Genomic DNA, 24,764 nt, shown 5'->3' with positions numbered 1-24,764 from the left:
CAATCAAAAGGCCGCTAGGAAAGCTGGAATCACCAAACATCTGCAGAAGATAAGGCAAGTCCTGAGGAGAGCTGAATGGGAAGAACAAGATCCGGGCAATCAATAGCTATGCCCTACAGTTGATCAGTTACCCTGCTGGAATATAAGTTGGCCAAAGGAAGCGAAAGAAGCCACTGACATCAAGACAAGGATGCTGCTTACCATGCTTGGAGGGTTTCACCCCAAGTCCAGCACCGTGAGACTGCACACTAAGTGGAAGGAAGGCTGAACTGGGACTGGTTTGTATCAGAACCATGATCCAAGATGAAAGAACAAACATCCATGAGCACATCAGGAAGATGGCCACAACTGATTACATGCTTAGTCAATACCTCATTCAGCAGAAACCCGAGAAAGAAGAGGAGCAAAAATAGGAACCATCGTGAAAGAACAGGCCCCTGCATGACATGTACCATCAGCAGACAGAAGAAATGGCTGATATTGAGAAATCCTACCAGTGGCCCCCATGCTAATGGGAGCACTTGGTGCAGTGACCCCAAACTGAGCAAGTGCCTTTGGTAGAGGACCCGAGCTTGAAGGATAAAGAGGCCAGAGCAAGTGTGGAATTATTAATATATATAATATAAGATATAGAAGATATATCATAAGATTTAGAAATTGCAGATCAGTTTCTAAGTGTATAAAGTTGTGTACCATGGACATTGCAAAGGTTAACTGTGACTGTAGGTAACAGAGGCTGCAGAGCACTGCCGGTCACTAAGAGTCTTTTAGCCTCCAGGAAGACTCTTCAGTCTGATGGTTCAGCTCTTGTTGCTCCAGAGCCTTCAATGAAATACTGTTGATCCTTTTCTTTATTTGAATATTGTCAGAATGAACCGATGAATATTTTTGATATAAAAATACATGACGTCAGATATGTTATGTATTTAGCTACAGCTTGGTGACTATTAGTGTCCTGGCTGCCCTAAACTTTACTTTTTTCTTTGCATGTGTGCTTCAGGTGCGGGATGATAATAAGCGGCAGCACCCATGTCTGGTGGAGTTCTCCAAGCTTCCTGAACAGGAACGAAGCTACAATCTACAGATGTCTCTGGAAACTCTCAAGTAATGTATCAGTGCAGTGAAATTTGAAATTTCATCATATATATTAGTAAGTTTTCTTTGGACGTTGCAGGAGCATCAGTTATTGTTGAAATTCATAACAAGCACCTGCACATCCCATTCACACTTTTCTTTTCTTTGTGATTGTGTTATTGCCCATTACAGAACTCTCCTGGCTCTGGGTTGCCATGTTGGCCTAGCAGATGAACACGCTGTAGAGAAAGTCAAGAACATGAAACTTTCATCAACGTAAGACCATTAAACCATTAAAATAAAATGTCAGTTCCATATATAACAGCTGGGTACAGAAGAATATACACATTCACCAGCCACTTTGGAAGTTAAATGTGTTCATTGGCTTGTTAAGACAGATATATCTAATTATCCAATTGCATGGCAACTCAGTGAATTCCGGGATGCAGATATGACCAAGATAAAGTTTACACCAATCAGAAAGGTGATGGTGAAGTGACTTTGAACGTGGCATGGTTGTTGGTGCCTGAGAGACTGTCAGAAACTGCTGATCTACTGAGATTATTCCACATTACCATCTCTACGATCTAAAGAGAATGGTCCAAAAAAGAGAAAATATCCAGTGAGCGGCAGGTGATGTTGGAGAAGAATGGTCAAACTGCTTCAGGCTGATAGGAAGGCAAAAGTAACTCAAATAAAAACTCATTACAATCATGTCAATATATCATGTCAAGCACTTTGCCACAAAGTAAGTTGATTCGGAGGGCTGGTGAGTGTTTATGACTAGAGCAACAGAAACCCCCACTGGCATGTTGAACTAGATGAAAATGGACTGGTCTCAGACATCAGCACATTCTGGGTATTTAGGATCTCTGTATAACAATGCAGTACTTCACCTCTATCTGTGCAGTTATGAGTTATCCAGTGGTTATAAACCTGCTCCTCTGGATCTGAGTCACATCAAATTGACCTCCACCCAGGAAGCTATGGTGGACAAGCTAGCTGAGAATGCACACAATGTTTGGGCAAGAGATCGCATCCGCCAGGGCTGGACCTATGGCATACAACAGGTACTCACAATGTTAAAACATTTGAAATCAATTTAATTCAATTCACTTCACACAACAATGATCAAGTTGTTTTATATTGTAATGAAAAACTCCCTTTTAACATGAAGAAACCTGTGTCAGAACCAATCTGCACCCCCAAGCCAGTCACAGCAGTCGTGGGCTGTGGGTTACGGCTGGAAGACAGGACAAGCACATACTGTGAACGAGAGCCAGAGTTTAATAGTAACTAATGATTACATGCAATGTGCTATATAAACACACAGGCAGTGAAAAGAGGTGAGTGAAGAATGGACTGATTGGACTGATTCTTATATAGCGCTTTTCTACTCTCCTGGAGTACTCAAAGCGCTGTATACAACATGCCTCATTCACCCATTCACACCCACTCATATACAAGCACTTCTAAACTCAAGTGCAAACTAACCAACATTCACACACATTCACACACATTCACACTCCGATGCACTCTGTGCATCATGGGAATCCCCCACAGTCTAGACCTATTTCAGTGTAACTAAGGAAGGATTCGGGGGTCACCTGGTTCAGCCTCAGATATAAACTATGAACTTTATTAAAAGGAAGATTTTTAAGTGTAATCATAAAGGTAGAGACAGTGTCTCTCTCCCACATCCAACTTGAGAGATGATTTTATAGAAGAGGGTTTACCCTCTTCTATAAAATCATCTCCTACCCTAGGAACCCAAAGTTCCTACTTAGCAAGCCAGCAGTGTGAGAGTGAAGTGCTCTATTGGGTGATAAAGTACTATGAGGCCTTTAAGATAAGATGGGGCCTGATAGTTCAAGACCTTGGATTTGATGACAAGGATTTTAAATTTGACATTCGGTTTAAAAGGGAGCCAATGAAGAGAAGTCAGTATGGGAAAAACATGCCCTCTCTTTCTAGTTCCTATCAATAGGATTGCTGCAGCATTTTAGATCAACTAAAGGCTTTTCAGGGAGTTTTTGAACAACCTGATAATACTGAATTACAGCCTAGAAGTAACAAACACATCAACATGTTTTTCAGCATCACTTTCTAAAAGAAAACAGTGCTATGTATTTGTTTAATATGTGCACTAGCTCGACTCCTATAGCTAAGGTGAAGCCAGCTGCAGCAGTCACCTGTGGTGACATTCATGTTCAGTTAAACCAGCCACACCCACAAACTCTTAATAAAAAATCCCCCATAGAACTGTAATGAAGGGGCTATTAGCATTGCAAATTAAAAGTTACTTTATGTACCAGGATGCCGACATGTTAATTTTATTTGAAGTTTGATGTTTTAACAAAGGAGTCTATGGGGATTGACAAAATTGTGGAGGAACCCTCAATGGCAGTTAGAGGAACTGCAGTTTTTTTTCTGTTAAAGGCCACCCCAGTGGTACGAAATGCTGCTGTGTCCCCTCTTAGCTGTAAATTCTAACAGGCTAATTCTTTCTTCTATTATATAAATTCTTTAATTCTTTGTTTTTTGTTGTTGTTTTTTCTGTTTTGTAACCTTGTTGTGTCTCTTGTCAGGATGTAAAGAGCCGTAGAAACCCTCGTCTGGTCCCCTACACTCTGCTGGATGAGAGAACCAAAAAGTCCAACAAAGACAGTCTGAGAGAGGCTGTCAGGACTCTCCTGGGATATGGATACAATCTTGAAGCTCCTGACCAAGACCACGGTACAACATGTTTGCTTCAGTAAAAAACATCATTCATTGTATTTTCTTTTCATTTCTATAACTTTTGAGAGAAAAATAAACACCTTAAATATTCAGAAGTACAGTATGTAAGATGTAAGATTTTTTTCCTTGACATTGTGTTGTTAAGATGCTCACCAAGTCCACCTGTTTTTACCTCTCATTCCTCCCATGCCTCTCTGCCACCCAGCAGCTGAATCTGGCCTGAGTAACGTGTCGGCTGAGAGGTTCCGCATTTTCAGAGCAGAAAAAACATACTGTGTTAATAGTGGGAAGTGGTACTTTGAGCTGGAGGTAAGAAGCAAGAAAATAGTTGTGACTGAGATAAAATGCTTAATGAGCATCACTGAAATACATCAGAGATTGTCTGATACAAATATTAAGCTCTCTGTGAAACATCTTCCTAATACATCCTTACTTTGGGAAATATTTTTCTGAACAAATTACTCAACTTAATTTTACACCCTTATACAATCAGCCGCTGATTTATTTTTTGTTTTGATTGCTGGGCCACATCCTCACTTTAGGTTTGACAGTGTTTTAGTAGATAAAGATGGATGGCTTAGACATGAATTGAGCTGCAGTTTGGGGAAGGCCTCGAACCCATGTAGTGCAGTGCTGCTTTTTCTAAACATTAGACCCGTAAAACTTTAAACTGGATCTATTTAAGCATAATTAAATGTTTTTATATTCGTTGCAATACGAATATTGTAAAATGGATTTGACTGTGAATCATGAGCAAGTATAAAAGCATAAAACATTTTGTGAATGTGTATGTTCGTCTATAAATGTGACATGTAAATGAAACTGTAATGTTCAGATAAACAGGCTTGCATTCAGACATTGTCTGAAAAATAAATACACTGCAAAAGCTCAAAATCTTAGCAAGTATATTTGTCTTATTTCTAGTCAAAAATCTCATCACACTTAAAATAAGACAAAATCTGCTAAAGAGTAGCATCTCAGTAAGATATATTAACTTGTTTTTAGACTGTGGAGCTTGAAACTAGAAAATTTTCACTGTTCCATTGGCAGATTTTGTTCACTTAATACAAGATATTTTTGCTTGAAATAAGAGAAGAATCTGCCAATGGAACAGTGAAAATTTTCTAGTTTCAAGCTCCACAGTCTAAAAACAAGTTAATATATCTTACTGAGATGTTACTCTTTAGCTGATTTTGTCTTATTTTAAGTGTGATGAGATTATTTTGACTAGAAATAAGACAAATATACTTGCTAAGATTTTGAGTTTTTGCAGTGTAGAAAATAAATAGTGAAAACACTGTGCTTACAAACAGTCCGAACTCAACCAGGTTAGGGTTGCAGCATGACTTACTATGTCAGATTTGCAAATACAAAATTTTAAGCTCAACAAAACCTTACTAACCCATTGATCTTCAACTGTCTGTGCACACAAAGCAGTACACTTTGCCTTTTATTATATTTGTAAAACACTTTCCAAACTGGATATTAATGTGGTCCTAATCATTTAGGTTCTAACAGCTGGAGAGATGAGGGTCGGCTGGGCCAGGCCAGGATGTCTACCAGACCAGGAGCTGGGCTCTGATGATCAGGCATTTGTCTTTGATGGCTTCAAGGTGCAGTCATTTCACAAATCTCATTTATTTATTTATTACATTCAGGTATTTTTTTTTATTTCTAATGTGAAAGTTCATTATCATTACACAGAAAAATGAAAAACATCAGCCTCTTTACATTAACCTACATTTTTAATAAATGAGTCAGTTTTACAAAAATACAAAAAATACAATCTCTTTTAACACTTGTTATTCTGAGATCAGGTCCTGAGTTGTAAAAGGACTGACTGGACACTTTAGGTTGGAGACAAATTATTGCTCCAGGTGAAAAAGCTTAAAGTATCTCAGCTTTTTATTCATGAGTAGGGGAAGAGTGGGGAACCGATGGGTAGACTGCCAGTGCAGTGATGCCATCAGCAGTCTTTGGTCCAGGTCCTTCATGTTCAACTTGAAGGAGTTGAATCCGCACACTCTTGTGTTGGCCAAGGAGAGAGTGGCCTGGCCTGGTTAGTTAGACCACTTTCACCGTGACCTTAAGGTGACCTTAAGGTCACGGTGAAAGTGGTCTAACTAACCAGGCCAGGCCACTCATCCATTGTTTAGTGCTTATTAATAAGCACTAAACAATGGATGGATGTATAGACAATTTGATTCAGCATACTATGAGCATCATAGTATCATAGAAATGGCAAAAACAATCAATATTTTTTCTAATGGGTAGACAAAAGCCTTGGCAATAACACCACTACATCTCCACACTGATCATCCCTGTAACTGCATGTGTGTGCGCACACCCCTGCATGTACTGTGTTTTCTAGGTGCAGCGCTGGCACCAGGGGAATGAACACTTCGGCCGAGCCTGGCAGATAGGAGATGTGGTGGGCTGCATGGTGGATCTGAATGAGCACACCATGATGTTCACACTCAATGGAGAAGTGCTGCTGGATGATTCTGGATCAGAGCTGGCCTTCAAGGACTTTGAAGTCGGTGAAGGTCAGTACTCTGTCCTGGACAGCACATGCATTTGTAAAAACAGGAGACACTGCTCATTTTTAAGACCAAAGAGTAAATCTTACTAAACATGCCAACTAGGGAAAGCAGGTGGCCCAAGTGTTCTTCTGGGTAAATAATTGATGAAAGAACATATTTACTCAATTATTAGTCTGTCAATTTTGTTAGCCTGTTTCTGACATTTAATTAAATTTGTTTCTCCTATGTTTTAAAGTTTGTAACTATGATTTTTTTTAACAGCTGACTATTTCTGCAGGAAACTCTTAAAAATGTCAATCGTTAATTAGAAAACTTTTAACACAGAGGTTGGAACCAGCAAATTTTGGCATTTGAAAAAAAACCCTAAATGACTGACCAGTTAATTTTTAAACCAATGATGATAGATATAAATAGATTTAGTCAGTAGTAAATAAATTGAAAAGCAAAGCTTTTATTTACAAAGGCGCAACATCTGGATACACTGTATGAAATATAGGATACCTTTCAATAAGAAGCTGTTTATATTAGAGTGCAATTGTAGATACCAACTCTTCACAGCAATTTTAAGACAGTATAGAGATATCCACTGTCTATCCTAGAAGAATATGTTTATGTGGTGGAGGAATATAAGGATCCACGTGTCCACATATACAACAAGCTGAAGTGGAAGACCAATACAGAGGCTGTACAAAATTAGGGAATGAGCAGGAAATGGGCATTTCCTAAGGAAGCAAAGAGTCTGTCATTTTTTAAGCCAAAGCCAAATTATTCTTTGGCTGTCTCTGCAATTGTCACTGTGTCCAGTGTTTTAAACAGATCAATGAAGTGCACAGTGCATCTCCTTCTATACAAAACAGTCATCATTTACTATCTTACAAGCTGATGGCGAGGTGCTTAACCAGCATATCCTTTGAACTGCAGTTTAGTTTAAGACTGATGGCAAAAAACACTTTGAATGCTTCAGGTTTCTTCTTGGAAGTCAGAGTAACTCCACTTTTAGAAACAGGTTATTTATACCTCTGTTTTATTAATAGTCCTAAAGCTCAGTAATGTTATCTGGACAGCAGCCGATAAATCTACCAGATTCATTTCTTAGCATTGTCTTCTTTGATTTAAGGTTCCCAAAGGTAAATATGTCAGAATAGTTTTGATGATAACTCACTTCCCAACGTCTCTTCTCTTCTTCTTTCTCTTTTCTGTCCCCCGGTCCTGTCCATTCGGATTGTAATAACTTAAAATTTAAAAAATATAATAAAGATCAAATAACCTATGACAATCAAGTGGACCAGCAAAAGCCGTAATGGTCTACTTGGGAAAATAAATCTGTTGGGTGTATTTCTTGGCCAGAGAGGCAAAAACAAAACATAATTTTGATGATTAAGGAGCACTGACTATGATAGCATTTAGATGTGAAAGAAGCAGATTATCTAGTGCACAGATTTTAAGATACATAATTAATATATGTTTTATAGGATTTGACTGTTTTTGTCTGTCACAGGTTTTATACCAGTTTGCAGTCTGGGTGTTTGTCAGGCTGGGAGAATGAACTTTGGTAAAGATGTCAGCACTTTAAAGTACTTCACCATTTGTGGCCTACAAGAAGGCTATGAGCCTTTTGCTGTTAACATGAACCGGGATGTCACCATGTGGCTTAGCAAGAGGCTCCCTCAGTTTGTACCAGTACCCCTCCACCACCAACACATCGAGGTGAGGACAGGACCGTGGATACATTTCAACACATTCTCAATATTTAACAAACGTGTTCAATAAATAACCAAAAAATAAGCTGAGCTGAATAAAACATACAGACAGTATGTTTGTGTGTTTCTTTTTCAGGTGACGAGGATAGACGAGACAATAGAGTCGTGTCCATGCCTGAAGGTCACTCAGAAGTCCTTCGGCTCACAGAACAGCTACACCGACATTACCTTCTACAGACTTAGCATGCCCATAGAATGTGCCGAAACCAGGTGCCCACCAAACGGCAGCCTCTTCTCACCAAAGAGGGTAACAGATGCTATTTGTAAAATTCATATAAATGCAATCAAAAATGCATAAATGCAAATGCAGGAGCAGGAGTTCTCTGGGCAAAAATGCCTTGTTAGAGGTCTGAGGAGAATGATCATCAGCGTTGAGCTGCAGCAGTAACTCAAATCGCCTCTTGTTACAAACAATGTGTGCAGAAGTGTGGGGCTTGGTGTGTTTATTTCCAGTTGTAGCTTTTCTGAAAGAATTTTCTTCACGTTCTCCTCTGTTCAGGTCTCCACCAGTGACTCCACAATACGCTCAGTTACTAGGTTGTTACGCCATCTTGTTAGTGACAGACAACAGAATGTCACACACGTTGAATGTCAGACGAGTTGTTGAGTTAAATTTTTCAGTTTCAGATTTTATGTGATCCACATCTTTGTGTGTAAACTGAAGGCCTGTTTAGATCTTGTATAACTCACTTTTTATTGCCTCTGTTCTGGAGTTTGTTGAATCCATAATGACTTTGACAAAGCTTTTAAAGTTTTCCTGTTGCTGTTGTAGCAACACCAAGTAATAAGAGTCCCAATATTCATCGTCTGAGTCCGTCTCTGCTCTGGATTTAGGTGGCATTTTACAACACTGTTAACTTGATATCTGACACCTGGCTTCTCTCACAGTTTTCTAGCTTGTGACGTTGTAATAATTTATAATTAATAATGTTATAGTAGTCATAGTGATTCTGTTAAAGCTGCTGTGAAACAAGGAGACTGACATCTAACTACATTAGTTGAACAAAATCATGTTCAACTCCTTCACAACATTTTTTAATGTCTTAGTTTTTTTTTTTTACAAAGTCTCATGAATCCACTGAACACACCGTGACATGTACTAAAATCTCTTTCCCCTCTTTCATGGTGTTTATTTCTTAATCCAATCTACCAGGTTGAGTGACCTAAAACAGAGTTTAACAGATTTATGTCAGGACTTCTTTGATTACTTCCTGTTGCAGTGGTGTTGTGCATTCAATTGTGTGTTTCTGCAGGAGTTGGAGGACTTTGAAAGTGTGTCAGACTTTGAGGTCCTGATGAAGTCATCTCACAGTCATAATGGTCCCAATGGACCCGACAGAGATGAATTCAACAACCACAAAGATTATAACCAGGAGAAGCCCTCCAAGCTCAAACAGCGGTAATCCCTCCATCCTCTCAACAAATCCTTGACTCATTAACATCACATTAATGAGGCTTCGGATTGTTAAATGTTCCTCTTGTGATATTTATCCAAGGTTTTGAACTCTAGCAATCTCTTTCCCCTCTTTCATGGTGTTTATTCCTTAATCCAATCTACCAGGTTGACGCTGAAGAGAAACAAGCCAGACAACAGCTGTCCCTCATCTGCTCGTGTATCGGAGGAGGTGATGGCTGATGACAGAGTTAGCTCTGATTTCCTCATGCAAGCCTCCACTGTAAGACATCTGTCATGATGAGTAGCTCATAAATCCAAATCCAATCCAGAGCAAGTGTGGCTTGATTTATAGGAGATTAATGTTTTTTGCTGAACCTGGTTTAAAATGCTCAGTGTGCTTTAACTCCTGTATTTGTTTACATGTGATTGTGCCTCTTGCTCTTTCTGCAGTACTACTATTCAGTGCGGATCTTCCCAGGTCAGGAGCCCAGCAGTGTTTGGGTAGGCTGGGTGACTTCTGACTTCCATCAGTACGACCCGTGCTTTGAGCTGCACAAGGTCCGGACTGTCACGGTTACCCTGGGAGATGAAAAGGGCAAAGTTCATGAGAGGTTAGTCAAGTCTCTTGTGGAAGTGTATGGATACGTTTCTGGGCTGAGTGGCATGTTGCAACAGAGCTGCAGATTTTTGCGTGAGTGTAAGAATGTTTCACTTGTTTATCAGCTTGTTTATGTTTTATCATAGACTTTATGTAAGGTTGACTGTAGCTACACCAGATGTCATGATAAAGGGTGGATCTGACAGCGAATGGTGGGCTCATGAATGACTTGTCATTAGCCAGTGGGTGTCCTGTGTCCTTTTTCTCAGTCAGAGCCACACCATAAATGACTGTTAAAACATTTTATGAATTGGGAAACCATCCATACAGTAGGATATAAGCAATGCGATGAAAAAGCTTTTTAAATGGACATTTTAACATGGGAGTCTGTGGGGATTGATTTGCTTTTGGAGCCAGCCTCAAGTGGCCTTTAGAGGAACTGCAGCTTCTGGAACTTTGATGGCTTTGATGTCATATTTCTGCCCTGCCCGTTGCCTCTTGTTTGTGATATTGTGCATCACCAAGCTGAAGAAGCAATTAGAAGTTGACAACAGGTGAGATGGACTATGGTATTCAAACCACAATTGAGGTTTAATTCATAAAAAAAACTTTGCATAAACCTTTTAGGATTTGCAGCCAATTGGAGTCTAGAGGCTTACCCAGCTGTCATAGGGTGAGAGACAGGATACACTGCTGGTAGGTTACCAGTCTTTTGCAGAAAGCTTAAATTTAATGGTTGAATTTGGATGTGAAATCCTTTGGAGTCAATAACTGTTTTTTATCTTCAGTAACCGAAAAGCATCTGTTTATTTAATATGAGGTTAATGACTTGGAATTTGAAGAATAACTCATTTATTAAAATTTGAATATACTTTGTGTCATTATCTATTTGCACTGTTAAGAGCCATCCAGTTAGTTTTGTACCATCAGGCTGAACATGAGCAGAGCGGGTAGCCCTGCATACTTCAGAATTCACTTTGCTATCAGTAGTCACATCATCACTAAACACTAGTGAGCTGGTTAGGTTGGCAGTCATACATGTCCATGCCATGTCATTGTCTCTGTCACGTTTGACAAATGATGTAGCATGCTCTGGACCATGAACTGTTCCTTTACTTTAGTTTTTTCTTCCCATAACTCTGGCACAACCTCATCTTGATTCATCTGTATTTCCATCCATGAGGACGTCTCCTGTTTGTAGACTTTGACAGTTCTAACACTCACTCAAGTCAAGAACGAGTTGGTTTGATGTTGTGAAGTTGTTTAACCAGGGAAATAATTCTGTTATTATGCCCTTTAGTTGCTTTCTTTGGTTGTTCAGGATTTTGATGATGAGATGGCCAGTGTATTTCTTCATTTTAACAATGTAACAGATTGTTAATTTGGCTACTCCTAAGGCTTGATGTAGCAAAGTTCAGAATTCTTTACTTAAGTACAGATACTTAACACTACTTGCTCAGGTAAAAGTTCTGGTAAAACTGGAGAAACCAAGCAGACACTCCATAAACACAGAACAGCCACCTTGACAGAACAAGGTCCAGCTTAGGGCTGTTCAATATAACGATATATATCGGATGACGATATAAAAACGTCTATCGTTTCATTTTACGCTATCGTTTGTTTCGTGGTGTCGCAAAATAAACTGTTTACGGCAATATTTTTTCATCGTTTTGATGGTCACTGTAGTGGCTATATTAATTTCTTAAAGTTCTCTCTTTTTTCTTATATTTAATATAACCACACTACGGACAGACAAGCGCCTGTTTTTATGCGTTGTCATTAGCAACAACGACAGTAAAACCACCGCGTGTCTGCTTGTTTATTTTCCACATAAACCTTTCACAATTAAGCTCAAGATCCTGTTGAGAGTTTTCAAAATAAACTGAATCACGTGAAAGAGTATGCAGAGTGTTTGCGGATGCGAAGCAACAAAGAGCCGTCAGGTGCTAAAAAATAAACCTTAGACTCAAACGTTAGAACAGGCTTTTCCCCGCAGCACGCCGTGTAATAAATACTCACAAAGAAAACGGCGGCCGTTACAACTTATGTCTAAAAATGTATCGTTTCATACATCGGTTAAAACACTTGACTCCAGGTACACGACGCCCAGCTGGAAACACTTCATGCAAGTTGAGCTGCCCGAGATTCACAGAATTTACAGAAAATGTTAAATTTTTGTGATTTATATCGTTATCGGGGCAGATTCCTTCCCTGAACCCCACTCACATTTTGTTTTAGGTGGCCTAATAGGTCAAATTGTAGGGTGAGGCACGGTCTCACAGTGGTAGCACCCAAAATCTCTGGTGGTAAAGACCCACTCCTTTTTTCAAACCCTGGCTAATGTGATGAAGCACATGATTAAAGTCAACGACCCTCTTAAGGGACAACCCTCATTAAGGGTTAAAGACCTCGGACTCTCCACCATTTGGTTTAAGAACTGAAGAAGCCTCTTGGATGAGAGTCTAAACATCTTCATGGCATTTAAAGAATTCCAGTCACTTTCTCTCCAAGCTCCTTAGATTACCTTGCACTCTTTAGTCTTGTTGGAAAAAACACCAGCCGTACCTTTAGCCAGCACACGATACGACCAACTGCATGCACACAGTTTTTGCAATGATGTTTGTAGATTGGAAACGTTATAGAAACCCTGCGTTTGGAAAAAAAAAAATCCATTGCTCCCTTTATGCTCACTCTTCCTTATGGCTTACTAGATGCTGAAGTACTGCGACTAAAACTTATGGACATCTGCACCAAAAACGCAGTTCCAGATGGCTCTGGCTCAATTGTAACCACAGAGTGTAATTCTATAAATAATGCGCAAATTATATGTTTTTGCTTCTTTCATCTCTTTGCATGGGATGAGCTGTGGTGATGGATACATCAGTGTGTTACTGTTCCCTCCATTTAGGCTCAAATTGGTCTGATGTTTGAAGGCGGCAGTGCAGGGAAATAAAACTCCCTTCAAATGTCTTCAATGTAAAGCAATAAAACTTTTCTTTTTTATAAATTTAAGGAAAAAAAAAGTACAGATATTTGTGTGAAAATGTAGGGTTTACAGTACAAAGTTGTCAGAAAATAAATAGTCAAGTAAAGTAGAGATACCTGAAAATTCTTCTTAAGCAGAATAACAAAGTATTTGAACTTCAGTACTTCCCACCCCTCAACTCTATGATGACCTTTCTCACTTGTACTGCCATCTCTTTGGAGCTTATATTTAAAATTAAAGTCAGCAATTAATCTGTGCTACAATACACCGGGGAAGCCTGGATTTTAAGCCTTTTACTTCCCTTTTGGTTAGCTTCTTGACAATGCCAAATATCCTTGGGCAAGATACTTTCCCAAAAGAAGTAAAATATTATATAAAATAATATATTCATAAAACTGCATTAATATTTAAAAATATAAAATCTAAACCACTGAGCTGGGACTGTTATGTTGGACACTGAATTATTATTGACATTCATAACAGACATCTACACCATCATAACATCTTGTTTAGAGCAGCACAACATTTTCCATTAATGTACCGGGAAAACTTAGGAATACTCACTTTTCTTTATTGCAGCCACCACACACTCCTGTAAAGGCTTACAGACACAAACTGATTCATTCACTAACATACTTAAACATCAAGAACTGCACAGATGCAGATAAGCACATAAACACATGCAATCTACCTCATCCAGAAGATACAAGATACAGTTAAAGAACGGGGCAAGATGCTAACCCCATGTTGCTCTTGAATGCATTCTTCACAATATGAGTGTGTGTGTGTGTGTGTGTGTGTCTTAGCTAGAATGCAGTAGAAAAGTGGTACATAGGAACCAGTCCATTTACCATTTAGTTTGAAAAACAAAGGAACTGGCCAATTCAATTTTTCAAATAATTTGAAAATAGAGACTACGTACAAAAATAATTAAAGTTCTTAAGACGTTCGTGCAAAAATTCTATAAAACCCCTCGAATTAAAGCTGAATGTCTGCACTTCAGTCACATATTGGCTGTTTGACTTAAAATCCACTGTTGTGATGTACAGAGGCACAACAGAAAATTATGGACCTAACTCTACATTACTTTCCACTTGTGTCCTGCAGCATAAAACGCAGCAACTGTTACATGGTGTGGGGTGGAGAAAGCAGCAGCCCCAGTCAGGGGAGGAACAACGGCTTAGAGATTGGATGTCTGGTTGACACTACAAACGGTCTGCTGACATTCACAGCCAATGGCAAAGAACTCAGCACATACTACCAGGTAAATATGTATGGTTTGATTCCAGGTTTTCATTTTTGTACATCATTTTATTTTTTATTCTGCAAGAAAATAGGTGCTTTTTTGTTTTTTTAACCAGTTCTGATAAAACCATGTCTCCATCTACAAACACACTATGTTGTCCTCCACCTTTCCTTGCCTACTAATGCACCAGGCATCCACTGACTCATCAAAAAATACATATATGGATCTCTAAGTTATTGGACATTTAACCAGTTCCTGTAAGGTTGCCTCTGTACACCACCACAGTGTATTCTAAAACAGTGAAGATGTGACTGAAGTGTAGCATTAATCGTTGGAGTTGATTTCAAGCACTCTACATTTGATGTACAAAGAAATATGACGCAAGTGAAGGAAGCAATAATTAATATGCACAACCAACTTAACCTGTCAAGAATTATATAAACTTTGCATGCAAATCATCAGTCTTAAAAAGAAGGAATGCACTTCTCAGCACAGCAACACCACAAGAGTCAAGAAATTGTAAAATTATTTCCTTGGCTAAGACAAAACCTACACAGCATCAATCTAAGTCAATAAAGTTCTGAAGGGCGTAGGCGTATCATTGTGAAAGTCTACAATCAATACCTTTGTGAATGTAAATTCAGACAGTCCACAAACTGCTGATTTCAGTTGACAGGATTTCCAGGTTAGCCTTTGCTGGAAGTTGAAGCTGGGTGTAGTAACATTCCTGCAAAGCATCTCGTGGGATTTCTTGGATTCTAGACTTAAGACAGTCACTGAAAAAGATTTTAATCCAAGTATTAAAATCAATCCTGATATTTCATATCCAATTACTTTTGAGCCCCTGATAATGGGGCACTATAAAAATGGCTGTAATTCACTACTCAGGGAATTCGAAACCCACTGAATTAAAGCTAACATTTTACACTTTGATCACATCTTAATTGTTTGTTTTAAAATCCACTGTGGTGGTGTACTGAGGCAAAGTAAAAAAAAAAAAACTCACTGAATTCAAATAAAAGTCTAAAAGAAAACTGAATAGAATGTAGCTAAGAAATAATCTTAGATTTAAATTAAAACTTAAGTCAACAGTTTGGTAGAAATTGCTATCACACTTCCAACAAACACATGTAAATGCAGGTAGCAGTATAGTACTGCTAGCAACTACAGTTGTGGTCACAAGCTGACAGAAACTCATTGTGGGAAATACTGTGATGGTAATTTTAGGCTTGTGTTGATTTCTTTGAATTGTGGAATGACTGTATAGATTGAAGTTCGAATTTATTTTGGATTTTTACTGAAAAGATCAAAAGTATACATAGAGGTTCAAATATAAGATCCACTAATATTTGGTTGAATGTCAATTAGCAAGTTACACCCCAACCATACATATTAGTTAGCTACCAGTACGCTTCTGCCATAATTCTGGATGTTCTGGATATTTGTAACACCCAGCTGTGCCCAAATTTCAACCATCTAGCTTTTCATTTGAGGTCCAGAATTTGGGGACCATCCTCTAGCTCAGGGGTCTCCAACTAAAATAGCAAGAGGTCTACTACCTCCGTCATCTAATCAATCTGGGGTCTGAACATTTTAAATGAACCAACAAAAATATTTTCTTTAATTTTTCTTTAATATTTAATTAACAATATAGATTTGTAACTACTGATCAACAATTTATATGCTTATTAAATCATATGCTGAACAGAAAAATGCAATCCAGTTAAAGTACGAATGTTAAACAAAAAACTGTTTAACAATGAAATTATGCAATAATCTGCGCAACATCGATTGCACATAAACAAACAAGTGTTTTAAACTGTGCAGAAAATATGTTTGACAAACCCAACACAACGTAACTTAAAACATATTCCAGAACAGTGCTGGCTCTCACTTCAGTGGGAGGAACTTGCACGGACATTTGCAGCTAGCATTTTAAACTTTGGTTGAAATGGGCTCAGTTCAATTCTTGAGCATGCATGCAAATGTTCATTAGTCAGTTGTGAGCGAAGCCTGTCCATTCATCTTTTAATGTCCAATTTTCATGCACTTTATGCATTTTTGACAAAGCCATTCTTTTTTTACTCACTCTGCACCACCAAGTCACCATTGTACTGTTAGCAAGCTCTATCTCCCAGGTTTGTAATTTAGCAACCTGCAGTTTCTTCTTCTTTGTTGGTTTTCTTGGTGGTTGGTGGTGCAATACCGCCACCAGCTGGCTTGGAGTGTGGACCAGAATTTTGCTGACCCACATAGCTGTCTTTCACACCTGTTCAAAAGTCAGCCACGCAGCCGGCAGGAATAAATTACCTAACTACATAGTAAGTGTACAGTCCAGACAAAACTCCCTCAGGGTCTGGATTTGGACTGGAGTCCTGGGGTTGGGGACCCCGGCTCTAGCTTAGTTATTCCATCCACTTTGTTCATTGTAGTAATGCCACAGACAGCAGAACTACCTTAAAGCATGATGCTATCACAATCAGATTTGACAGCTAGTACAGTTTTCTTTGGTTTAAAAGCCCCACTCCACTTCATCTTACTCCTCCTAGCGTACTGCTTGTGGTCAAATAGCTCAATCTTTGTCTTGTCTGACCACAAAACCTTTATCCAGAAGGGATATGAATGTGTGCATCCAATCCTTTTGTTTTTTTGAAGTCATTAAACATGTATGCTGTATAGTCATTTTACAATGAAAGAAGAACATTTTAAAAACTTGAGGTTACTCTATACCGTAACCACTATTCTCTGATAAATCTCACTGTGGGGAAACTTAAATGGTGGCTGTGAAACTGCTGCCAGGACCAGGACCTCGGACATAGGGAGGTTCAGACACGGGCGTTCGTGGCCCTTGATGATGATGCAGATGGTGATGCAGGGTGAAATGGCTGCTAGATATACGTTAATTGTTGGAAAGGCATTTCCTTTATCTAACAGCTCCTGGAGAAAAAAGGAGAACAGCTGTTACAGAGCACTGAAAGGAGAGAGTGTGAGATTTTCACTTCACTCCTCAAATAACCTCCACTTATTCTCATGTAGTGATCTTGTGGAAGGGGCTCTAGCTCTCTGAATGCTGGCTATGACCCTTTGAGGGAGTCCTGTGCTAAACTTTCACGGGCCAAGCCCACAGGACGAGGCGCTCTGGGTGAGAGTAAAAGGAAAGGAATTTCCTGTGAGGCGGGTAAATGGGAATGTCAAAATATGGTATCTTAAGGGTCTGTTGATGTAAAGCAATTTCCTGGGCACACTAGAGTGGGATTTGTCAACATCCTGAATTTGTACGACCTGAGATGCAGATTTAGTGCCCTTAAGTCCAATCGGATGCAGTCTTCCACCCTTCTTGGGAAAAATAAATTCTTTGAGTAAAAGCTGCATTGGCTCTGCTCCTGAGATATTTCTCATAACGTAAATATTTCTTTTTTCAAAATTCTGGATGATTTGCCTTTTACAAGAGAGAAAATCACTCTGGAAAATCTGGGAAGGGTGGTTGCAAATTGCAAGCAGTACCCTTGCTCTAATGTCCTCACAACCCACTCTGGTGTAGGGAGAGCTTGCCACCCTTCTGTTCTTGCTGAGAGAGGGCTCAAAGCCAGGCAGCTCACAGTGGAGGGTGCTTTGGCTTCCTCTTGTGGCAGAAACAGGTTCTGCAACCCTGGCCTGTTTTTGCCCAGCATTCATGAGGCTGGGTACCACGAGGAAATGGACCCCAGTGGTGTCTGTGTGTGAGGGCAATATGTTTTTCAACATTTTTTTTGTGTTTTTCCACAAACTTTTCCTGTGCCCTCAGCAACATGCCTGGATGCACTTGATGAGTTTTTAATAAACTGTATGTGCTAGTGAGACTGTGACACCCTTGACTCAGCTGAAAAGCATCTTGTCGTGTCTTTATTGGAATGTGCACTGCGTGATCTAAAATCGGGTCCCAGGCACCGGAAGGCAGAACACACCTCTTCAAATGGGCTCTGGAACTGGGTCCTGAAGGGAACACAGCATGTGCTGGTCCAGCTCATCCATGGGGGATGTTAGGTAGTCAGCTTCTTCTTGTGGTCTGACTGTTTAGCTGCTGGGTATTCTGAGCGGCAGCAGGCAGGATGTGCTTCCTAGGCCAGTGGGTCTTAGGGTTCTGCAATTCCAGAGGAACTCGGCAGTGAGGGATTTTTAAATGTCTGCATGGCAGCTGGATGACCCCCAGGAAAGGAAGCCCAAGAGTCCCCTCTGCTGCTGAGGATAAATTCATCTGAGTCACCAGCCTCAGAAATCACAAGTTAACAGCAGCTCAGATTAGAGCCCAGATAGATGCCACACAGAGTTCCAGTAGCAGACACATCTCTACATCAACTGTTCAGAGTGTGTGAATCAGGCCTTTATGGTCAAATAGCTGCTAAGAAACCACGACTAAGGAAAAGCAACACGCAGAAGAGATTTGTTTGATCCAAGAAACACAAGGAGTGGACATTAGACCAGTGGAAATCTGTGCTGTGGTCTTTCAAGCATGAGCCCTAGTGTGGGGCGCGGTGGAAGCTAACACGCTCTCCAACTTGGCTTTATGGTGAAAAGTAGGCAAACTAAAAACGTGAGTCATGCTAGCGCCCGGTGACCAAGGTGTTAGCTTGCTTGAATAGACTGTTAAGCTAGCACTCACGTTAGCAGTCAGGAGAGATGAGACTTCTAAGAAGTGAGAAGAGGAATTTGAATGACACTGCGTCACATCCTTTTATAGGGAGGAGGGCAGCACCTCCCTGATGCAGGCGTCACGACTGCCAGTCAATGCTGGCTGCAGTAATGACAAAGAGGCTTCTGAGGACAATCCCGAGAGAGCGTTCCCCATAGTGAGACACCAAAGCAAATGTTTGAAAGAGACCATGACATTCATTCCTATGATGAATGTATGCAAACTTCTGACCACAACTGTAGGTACAAGTCTACTTTGTGTGTCTCAGGCATGTCTCATACTGCACACTCAGTATTACCAGCACAACAACACTAAATCTGCCACTCTAACTGCACACTGTGTCTCAAAATTTCAGAGTGCGGCAGTTATGGACTTTGACAGTCCAAAGATTATATTTGACAGATCACCTCAGCATTTATAGGTAATTTTAGAAAATTTTCCTGTGCACAGGTGGAACCCAGTACTAAGCTGTTCCCTGCAGTCTTTGCAAAGGCCACAAGTCCTAATGTCTTCCAGTTTGAACTGGGTCGTATTAAGGTGAGACCACACACACACACACACACACACACACACACACACACACACACACACACACACACACACACACACACACACACACACACACACACACACACACACACACACAGAAAAGGGAAGAACTGAGAGACTCTTGGTAAAATAATTATTAAAAGAGACTGGTCACTGAAAACAACTTCATTTATATGCAAATGGTCAATGGTAACACCATAAGTGAAGACCAAGTGAAAAGGGGTGTTCTGCTGTGTGAGTGGGCCCTGAAACATGTTAAATGAAGTTAAACAAGTCCATTATGGTCAGCAACTTCTTAGTAGTATTGTACATATATCTATATATCTATATATATGTGTGTGTATATATATGTATTTGGTCATTATCCAACTTTTTCTCTGTGTCCCGTCAGAATGTGATGCCTCTATCAGCTGGTCTGTTTAAGAGTGAGAAGAAGAACCCAGTTTCCCAGTGTCCTCCACGGCTGCACGTACAGTTTCTTACTCCTGTTTTATGGAGTCGTGTTTCCAACCACTTCCTTAAGGTAACAGTGTCTTACTATAGTTCTGCATTACTATTACAGGCCCGGGACACAAACCTGCCACCTGCAAACTCTTGCAGAGTGTGTACAGTATGTGCCCTTCATAAGCATCTCATATAATAAAACACTACTTTTAAATTAAATCTCATGCCATTGGCATGACTGTTTATTTCCCCTTAATGTGCCACATTTGTAAGGAAAACACATGTGTGGTTTGCGCTGCAGAGTTTAGTATGTGGATTGTACCCATGAAAAACTTGTCAAATCTTCTCTGGTAGAAGGAGCTTAATAGTCTAAGACAGCTTTTCATGCAATGGCCCATTTTATAGTCCATTTCTATGTCATCTGTCATAGAGACTCAAATGGTACTAAATACAATATCATGTGAAAAAAAAATTGCTCTGTTGCTGATTTCTTATTTATCTTCCTTCTTTCTTTTAAACATATTTGTCACATGGTTAAGCTCAAACACATTTTAATATTAGACAAACATAACCCAGGTAAATCCAAAATATTTGCAGTAATAACTGGTTGTGCCATCCTTGGCCATAAATCTGTCAAAGCACTATGAAGGAATTTTAGCACAAAGTGTTCATTTGTATATATATATTTTCATTTAGAGTTGGAATTGATGGTGTGCTTGGGATCATTGTCCTGCTGCATAACCCAAGTGCTGTTGAGCTTCAGAGTATGAACTGTTGGCTGGACATTATCCTTCAGGATTTTGTGGTAGATAGTAGAATTCATGGTTCCACGTCATCTACCTTGACCACACTGTTCCAAAAAATCGTAATGTTAAAGTATCTTACTGTAATTTTTTACAGTATTGTACTGTCTTTCTAGGATATTTACATAAGTAGACTGTGATCTTACATGTCAAAGGTAAAATAACATAACATCACTGTAAATATAGTAAAACACAATTTACTTGTTTTTTAACTATATTTTTTTGTACATATGCATATTTAGATCGTAAAAATACAGCCAGAAACAGCTAGTTCTCCCTCATCATGCCTTGGGACATGTGCTGCTGTTTAGATGTTCTTGTTTTATTGTTTATGGTTAGTTACTTTTAACTGTTATCTTGAATGTTGTGTTTACGCCGTGGTGCAGAGTCACTGACAGTTGTTATTTTGTAGAGGGAGTGCTGTACCATGAGTGACTGCTGTTCTGCTGTTGTTGAACCTTGAGGCACATGGAAGCACCAGAAAGTGTTTAAATAAAGAGCTCCCCCTGCCAGCTTGGGGTTGAATAACAAGCTCAATCTCTCTCTTTGAGCTTCTTAGTTAAGACTCCTTTGCATGCCACAATCTAAATCAGTTCACGGCCACGCTGTACTAATTATATATTTTTTTAAATAAATGTAGAGGTAGTAATTGCAATTAATATAAATCTCAAAGTATTCACAACATTCCTGAACAGAAATAGGCCTCTGCACCTGGGGTGAGGGTGTGGCCATGAAAACAATGTGATATGCCATTGGATGTTGGGACACATAATAACATGACGCTAAGCATCGGCCAATGAATGTGAACTAACAACAACAAGGTCGCGGGTATGGCTGCGACCGTAGGAAAGAATCGTGCATTTTACAGTTTTGTTCTGTTCTTCTAGAATATCATTAAAGTTACGTAAATAGACTTTGACTTCAATTTTAAATGTAAATTAACGTCAAATCACTGTAATGTAATGAAACATAATTGTCATGATTATTAAATGTATCTGTCTGTACATGTGCATATTTAGATTGTTAAAATATATTCACAAATGCATCATGATTTCACAAATATCTGTCCGTTATTTGAAAGATTGAACTGTTGAATTCAAATGTAATGCTATGGTAAAGTATATAACATGATCCCTATAAGCTTGTGTTACATCACATAACTATTACTATCATTGCTAGTTAGGGCGATCGTGGCTCAAGAGTTGGCAGTTCGCCTTGTGATCAGAAGGTTGCCGGTTCGAGCCCTGGCTCCAACACTCTCGGTCGTTGTGTCCGTGGTCAAGACACTTCACCTACTGGCGATGGCCAGAGGGGCCGATGGTGCGATACGGCAGCCTCGCCTCTGTCAGTCTGTCCCAGAGCATGCAATCCATTATTAGTTAAACCAACTGTTAACTGTATATTTCTGGACATTTACGTATTCATATTGCCACATTCATTGACCTTGTTTATAGGTAATTTCATTGTTTGATCACGTTACAATGTTCCTAATTTGATGTCTAAAAGCACTTGGAAAAGGCAGAATCCCATGTAACATTAGCGCAACAAACTCTATTTTCACTACTGAAAATGACCGTATTTTTATGGGACAGTTATTTTCTGTTATTTTACGGTTGTATTTTGGCGCCCCAGCTGCCGGAATATTACTGTTATTTATAGATGATTTCACTGTTTAATGACATTAACATGTTCCTAATTTAATGTTTAGCGGCACTTGAAAAAGGCGAGATCCCATGTCAAATTAGCGGAACTAATTGTATTTTCATTACTGGAAATAACCGTATTTTTATGCGGGAGTTATTTTCTGTAATTATACGGTCGTATTTTGGCGCCCCAGCTGCCGGAATATCACCGTTTTTTCAAGACGCTTTTTTTAACAGTGCATATTTGACTGTTGATATAATGTCTTTTTTAAATAATATGCTGTGTTAGCTTTACAGAAGATGTAACGGGAGGCAAAATTTCAAAACATTTAGGCTTTGTTTTATTGGTCATGGGATGTTTTCTGGCAAATGTGAGGCAAGCCTTTGTGTTCTTTTTGGTCAGCAGTGGTTTTTGAACTCTCTTATGGAAACTATTTTTGACAATCTCTTAATTCAGATGTTGTTCTGGGTTCGTTTGTGATCTCCCAGATAAGTCATTTCCCACTTGGAGTAATTTTGGTTGGCCAGCCACTCTTAGGAAGGTTCATTACTGTTATATTTTTTTTTCCATTCGTGGATAATGGCTCTTACCGTGGTTCAATGTTTTGTTCTTAGTTATCACTTTGGCCTTATGGCACGGTGCTCCATCATGCTGGAAAAGGCGTTGTTCTTCACCAGACTGCTCTTGGATGGTTGGAAGAAGTTGCTGTTAGAGGATGTTTTAGTACCATTTATTCATGGCTGTGTTCTTTGGCAAAATTGTGAGTGAGCCCACTCCCTTGGATGAGAAGCAGCTCCACACATGAATGGTCTCAGGATGCTTTACTATTGGCGTGAGACAGGACTGATGGTAGTGCTCACCTTTTCTTCTCCAGACAATCCTTTTTCCAGATGCTTCAAACAACTGGAAAGGGGATTCATCAGAGAAAATAACTTTACCCCAGTCCTCAGCAGTCCACTCGCTGTACGTTTTGCAGAATATCAGTCTGTCCCTGATGGGTTTTTTTTAGAGAGAAGTGGCTTCTTTGCTGCCCTTCTTGACACCAGGCCATCCTCCAAAAGTTTTTGCTTCACTGTGTGTGCAGTTGCACTCACACCTGCCTGCTGCCATTCCTGAGCAAGCTCTGCATTGGTGGCACCCCGATCCAGCAGATGAATCATCTTTAGGAGACAGTCCTGGCACTTGTTGGATTTTTTGGGCGCCCTGAAGCCTTCTTCAGAACAATTGAACCTCTTTCTTTGAAGTTCTTGATGATCTGATAATCCGATGATCCATTTGATTTAGGTGCGATCTTAGTAGCAACAACATACTTGCCTGTGAAGCCCTTTATATGCAACGCATTAATGGCTGCCTATGTTTCCATGCAGGTAACCATGATTAACATGAAGAACAAGTTCAAACATCACCCTTCTTTTTAACGCATCCAGTCTGCTATTCTAACTCATCACCAGTATTTGTGTTATTCTCAAAACTTTTGGCCACGACTGTATGTACCAAAATATTCTAAAATCAAATGTGAGGCCATTTTTCTGATAGCTAAAGCTTGGCCGAACAACATGTATGTCAGGAATGCAAAGGCAGGACGATGGAGATGGTGTTAAACTGACGAAACCTCGTGTTCCCCTTCAGTGATGGAAAGAAGCGGAGGTTCATATCCCAGTGAAGCCTCAAGCAGTGACAGACCACATCAAATTATGGGCATATTCCACCCATGACAGCTGAGAGCTCCAGTGGGACTGTTTAGAAGAAACCACACAACAGAGAGCTGCCTCCAGCTCCTGGTTGGCCCTCTCTGCCTGCCCGTTGGTCTGGGGGTGATATCCGGAGGAAAGACTCACTTGGGCCGGAACAGAGCAAAACTCCTTTCAAACCCATGACGTGAACTGTGGACCCTGATTGGACACAATGTCTTGAGCTATGCCAAGGTAGAACAATGAACAGTCAACAGCTTTGCCGTCTCCAAGGTGGTGGGAAACCTGGGCAGAGCAATGAAATGGGCAGCTTTAGAAAAACAATCCACAATGGTCCGTATGGTGGTATTACCTGAGAATGGTGGTAGTCCACTTATGAAATCCAGGGCGATGTGCGACCAGGGTCTCCTGGGAATGAGCAGGGGCCTGAGGAACCCAACTGGTGGAGAGTTGGAGGCCTTATAATGCGCACAGGTATAACGAGCAGAAACAAAATCCTGGACATCTCGAGCTAGAGACGGTTACCAGAACAAGCGTTACATCAGTGTTATTGTGCGGTTTTTACCCACAGTTAAACTTAGCAGAGTGGGCCCACTGAATCCCCTTGCTGCGCACTGCGGTG

General features: G+C 39.9%; 1 protein-coding gene across 6 annotated transcripts in view; it reads left to right on the top strand.

Annotated features, from left to right (window-relative positions):
* LOC134632897 (ryanodine receptor 2-like) overlaps nucleotides 1-24,764 on the top strand; it is a 274,812-nt gene that overhangs the window by 127,441 nt on the left and 122,607 nt on the right. For 3 of the 6 annotated variants that reach the window (XM_063481764.1, XM_063481766.1, XM_063481762.1), the window contains exons 22-36: nucleotides 1,001-1,104; nucleotides 1,267-1,350; nucleotides 1,985-2,144; nucleotides 3,663-3,810; nucleotides 4,019-4,122; nucleotides 5,322-5,426; nucleotides 6,185-6,359; nucleotides 7,855-8,063; nucleotides 8,193-8,363; nucleotides 9,370-9,515; nucleotides 9,678-9,792; nucleotides 9,963-10,123; nucleotides 14,204-14,360; nucleotides 19,462-19,548; nucleotides 19,952-20,083. In XM_063481764.1, the coding sequence (XP_063337834.1) occupies nucleotides 1,001-1,104; nucleotides 1,267-1,350; nucleotides 1,985-2,144; nucleotides 3,663-3,810; nucleotides 4,019-4,122; nucleotides 5,322-5,426; nucleotides 6,185-6,359; nucleotides 7,855-8,063; nucleotides 8,193-8,363; nucleotides 9,370-9,515; nucleotides 9,678-9,792; nucleotides 9,963-10,123; nucleotides 14,204-14,360; nucleotides 19,462-19,548; nucleotides 19,952-20,083 (2,058 nt within the window). The remainder of the gene's footprint in view (nucleotides 1-1,000; nucleotides 1,105-1,266; nucleotides 1,351-1,984; nucleotides 2,145-3,662; nucleotides 3,811-4,018; nucleotides 4,123-5,321; nucleotides 5,427-6,184; nucleotides 6,360-7,854; nucleotides 8,064-8,192; nucleotides 8,364-9,369; nucleotides 9,516-9,677; nucleotides 9,793-9,962; nucleotides 10,124-14,203; nucleotides 14,361-19,461; nucleotides 19,549-19,951; nucleotides 20,084-24,764) is intronic. The other 3 variants (XM_063481767.1, XM_063481763.1, XM_063481765.1) reach the window with 2 other exon arrangements.

Source organism: Pelmatolapia mariae, linkage group LG8 (genome assembly GCF_036321145.2).
Source record: "Pelmatolapia mariae isolate MD_Pm_ZW linkage group LG8, Pm_UMD_F_2, whole genome shotgun sequence".
In the NCBI taxonomy this organism is placed as follows: domain Eukaryota; kingdom Metazoa; phylum Chordata; class Actinopteri; order Cichliformes; family Cichlidae; genus Pelmatolapia; species Pelmatolapia mariae.
This window is presented reverse-complemented; position numbering and strand designations above follow the sequence as displayed.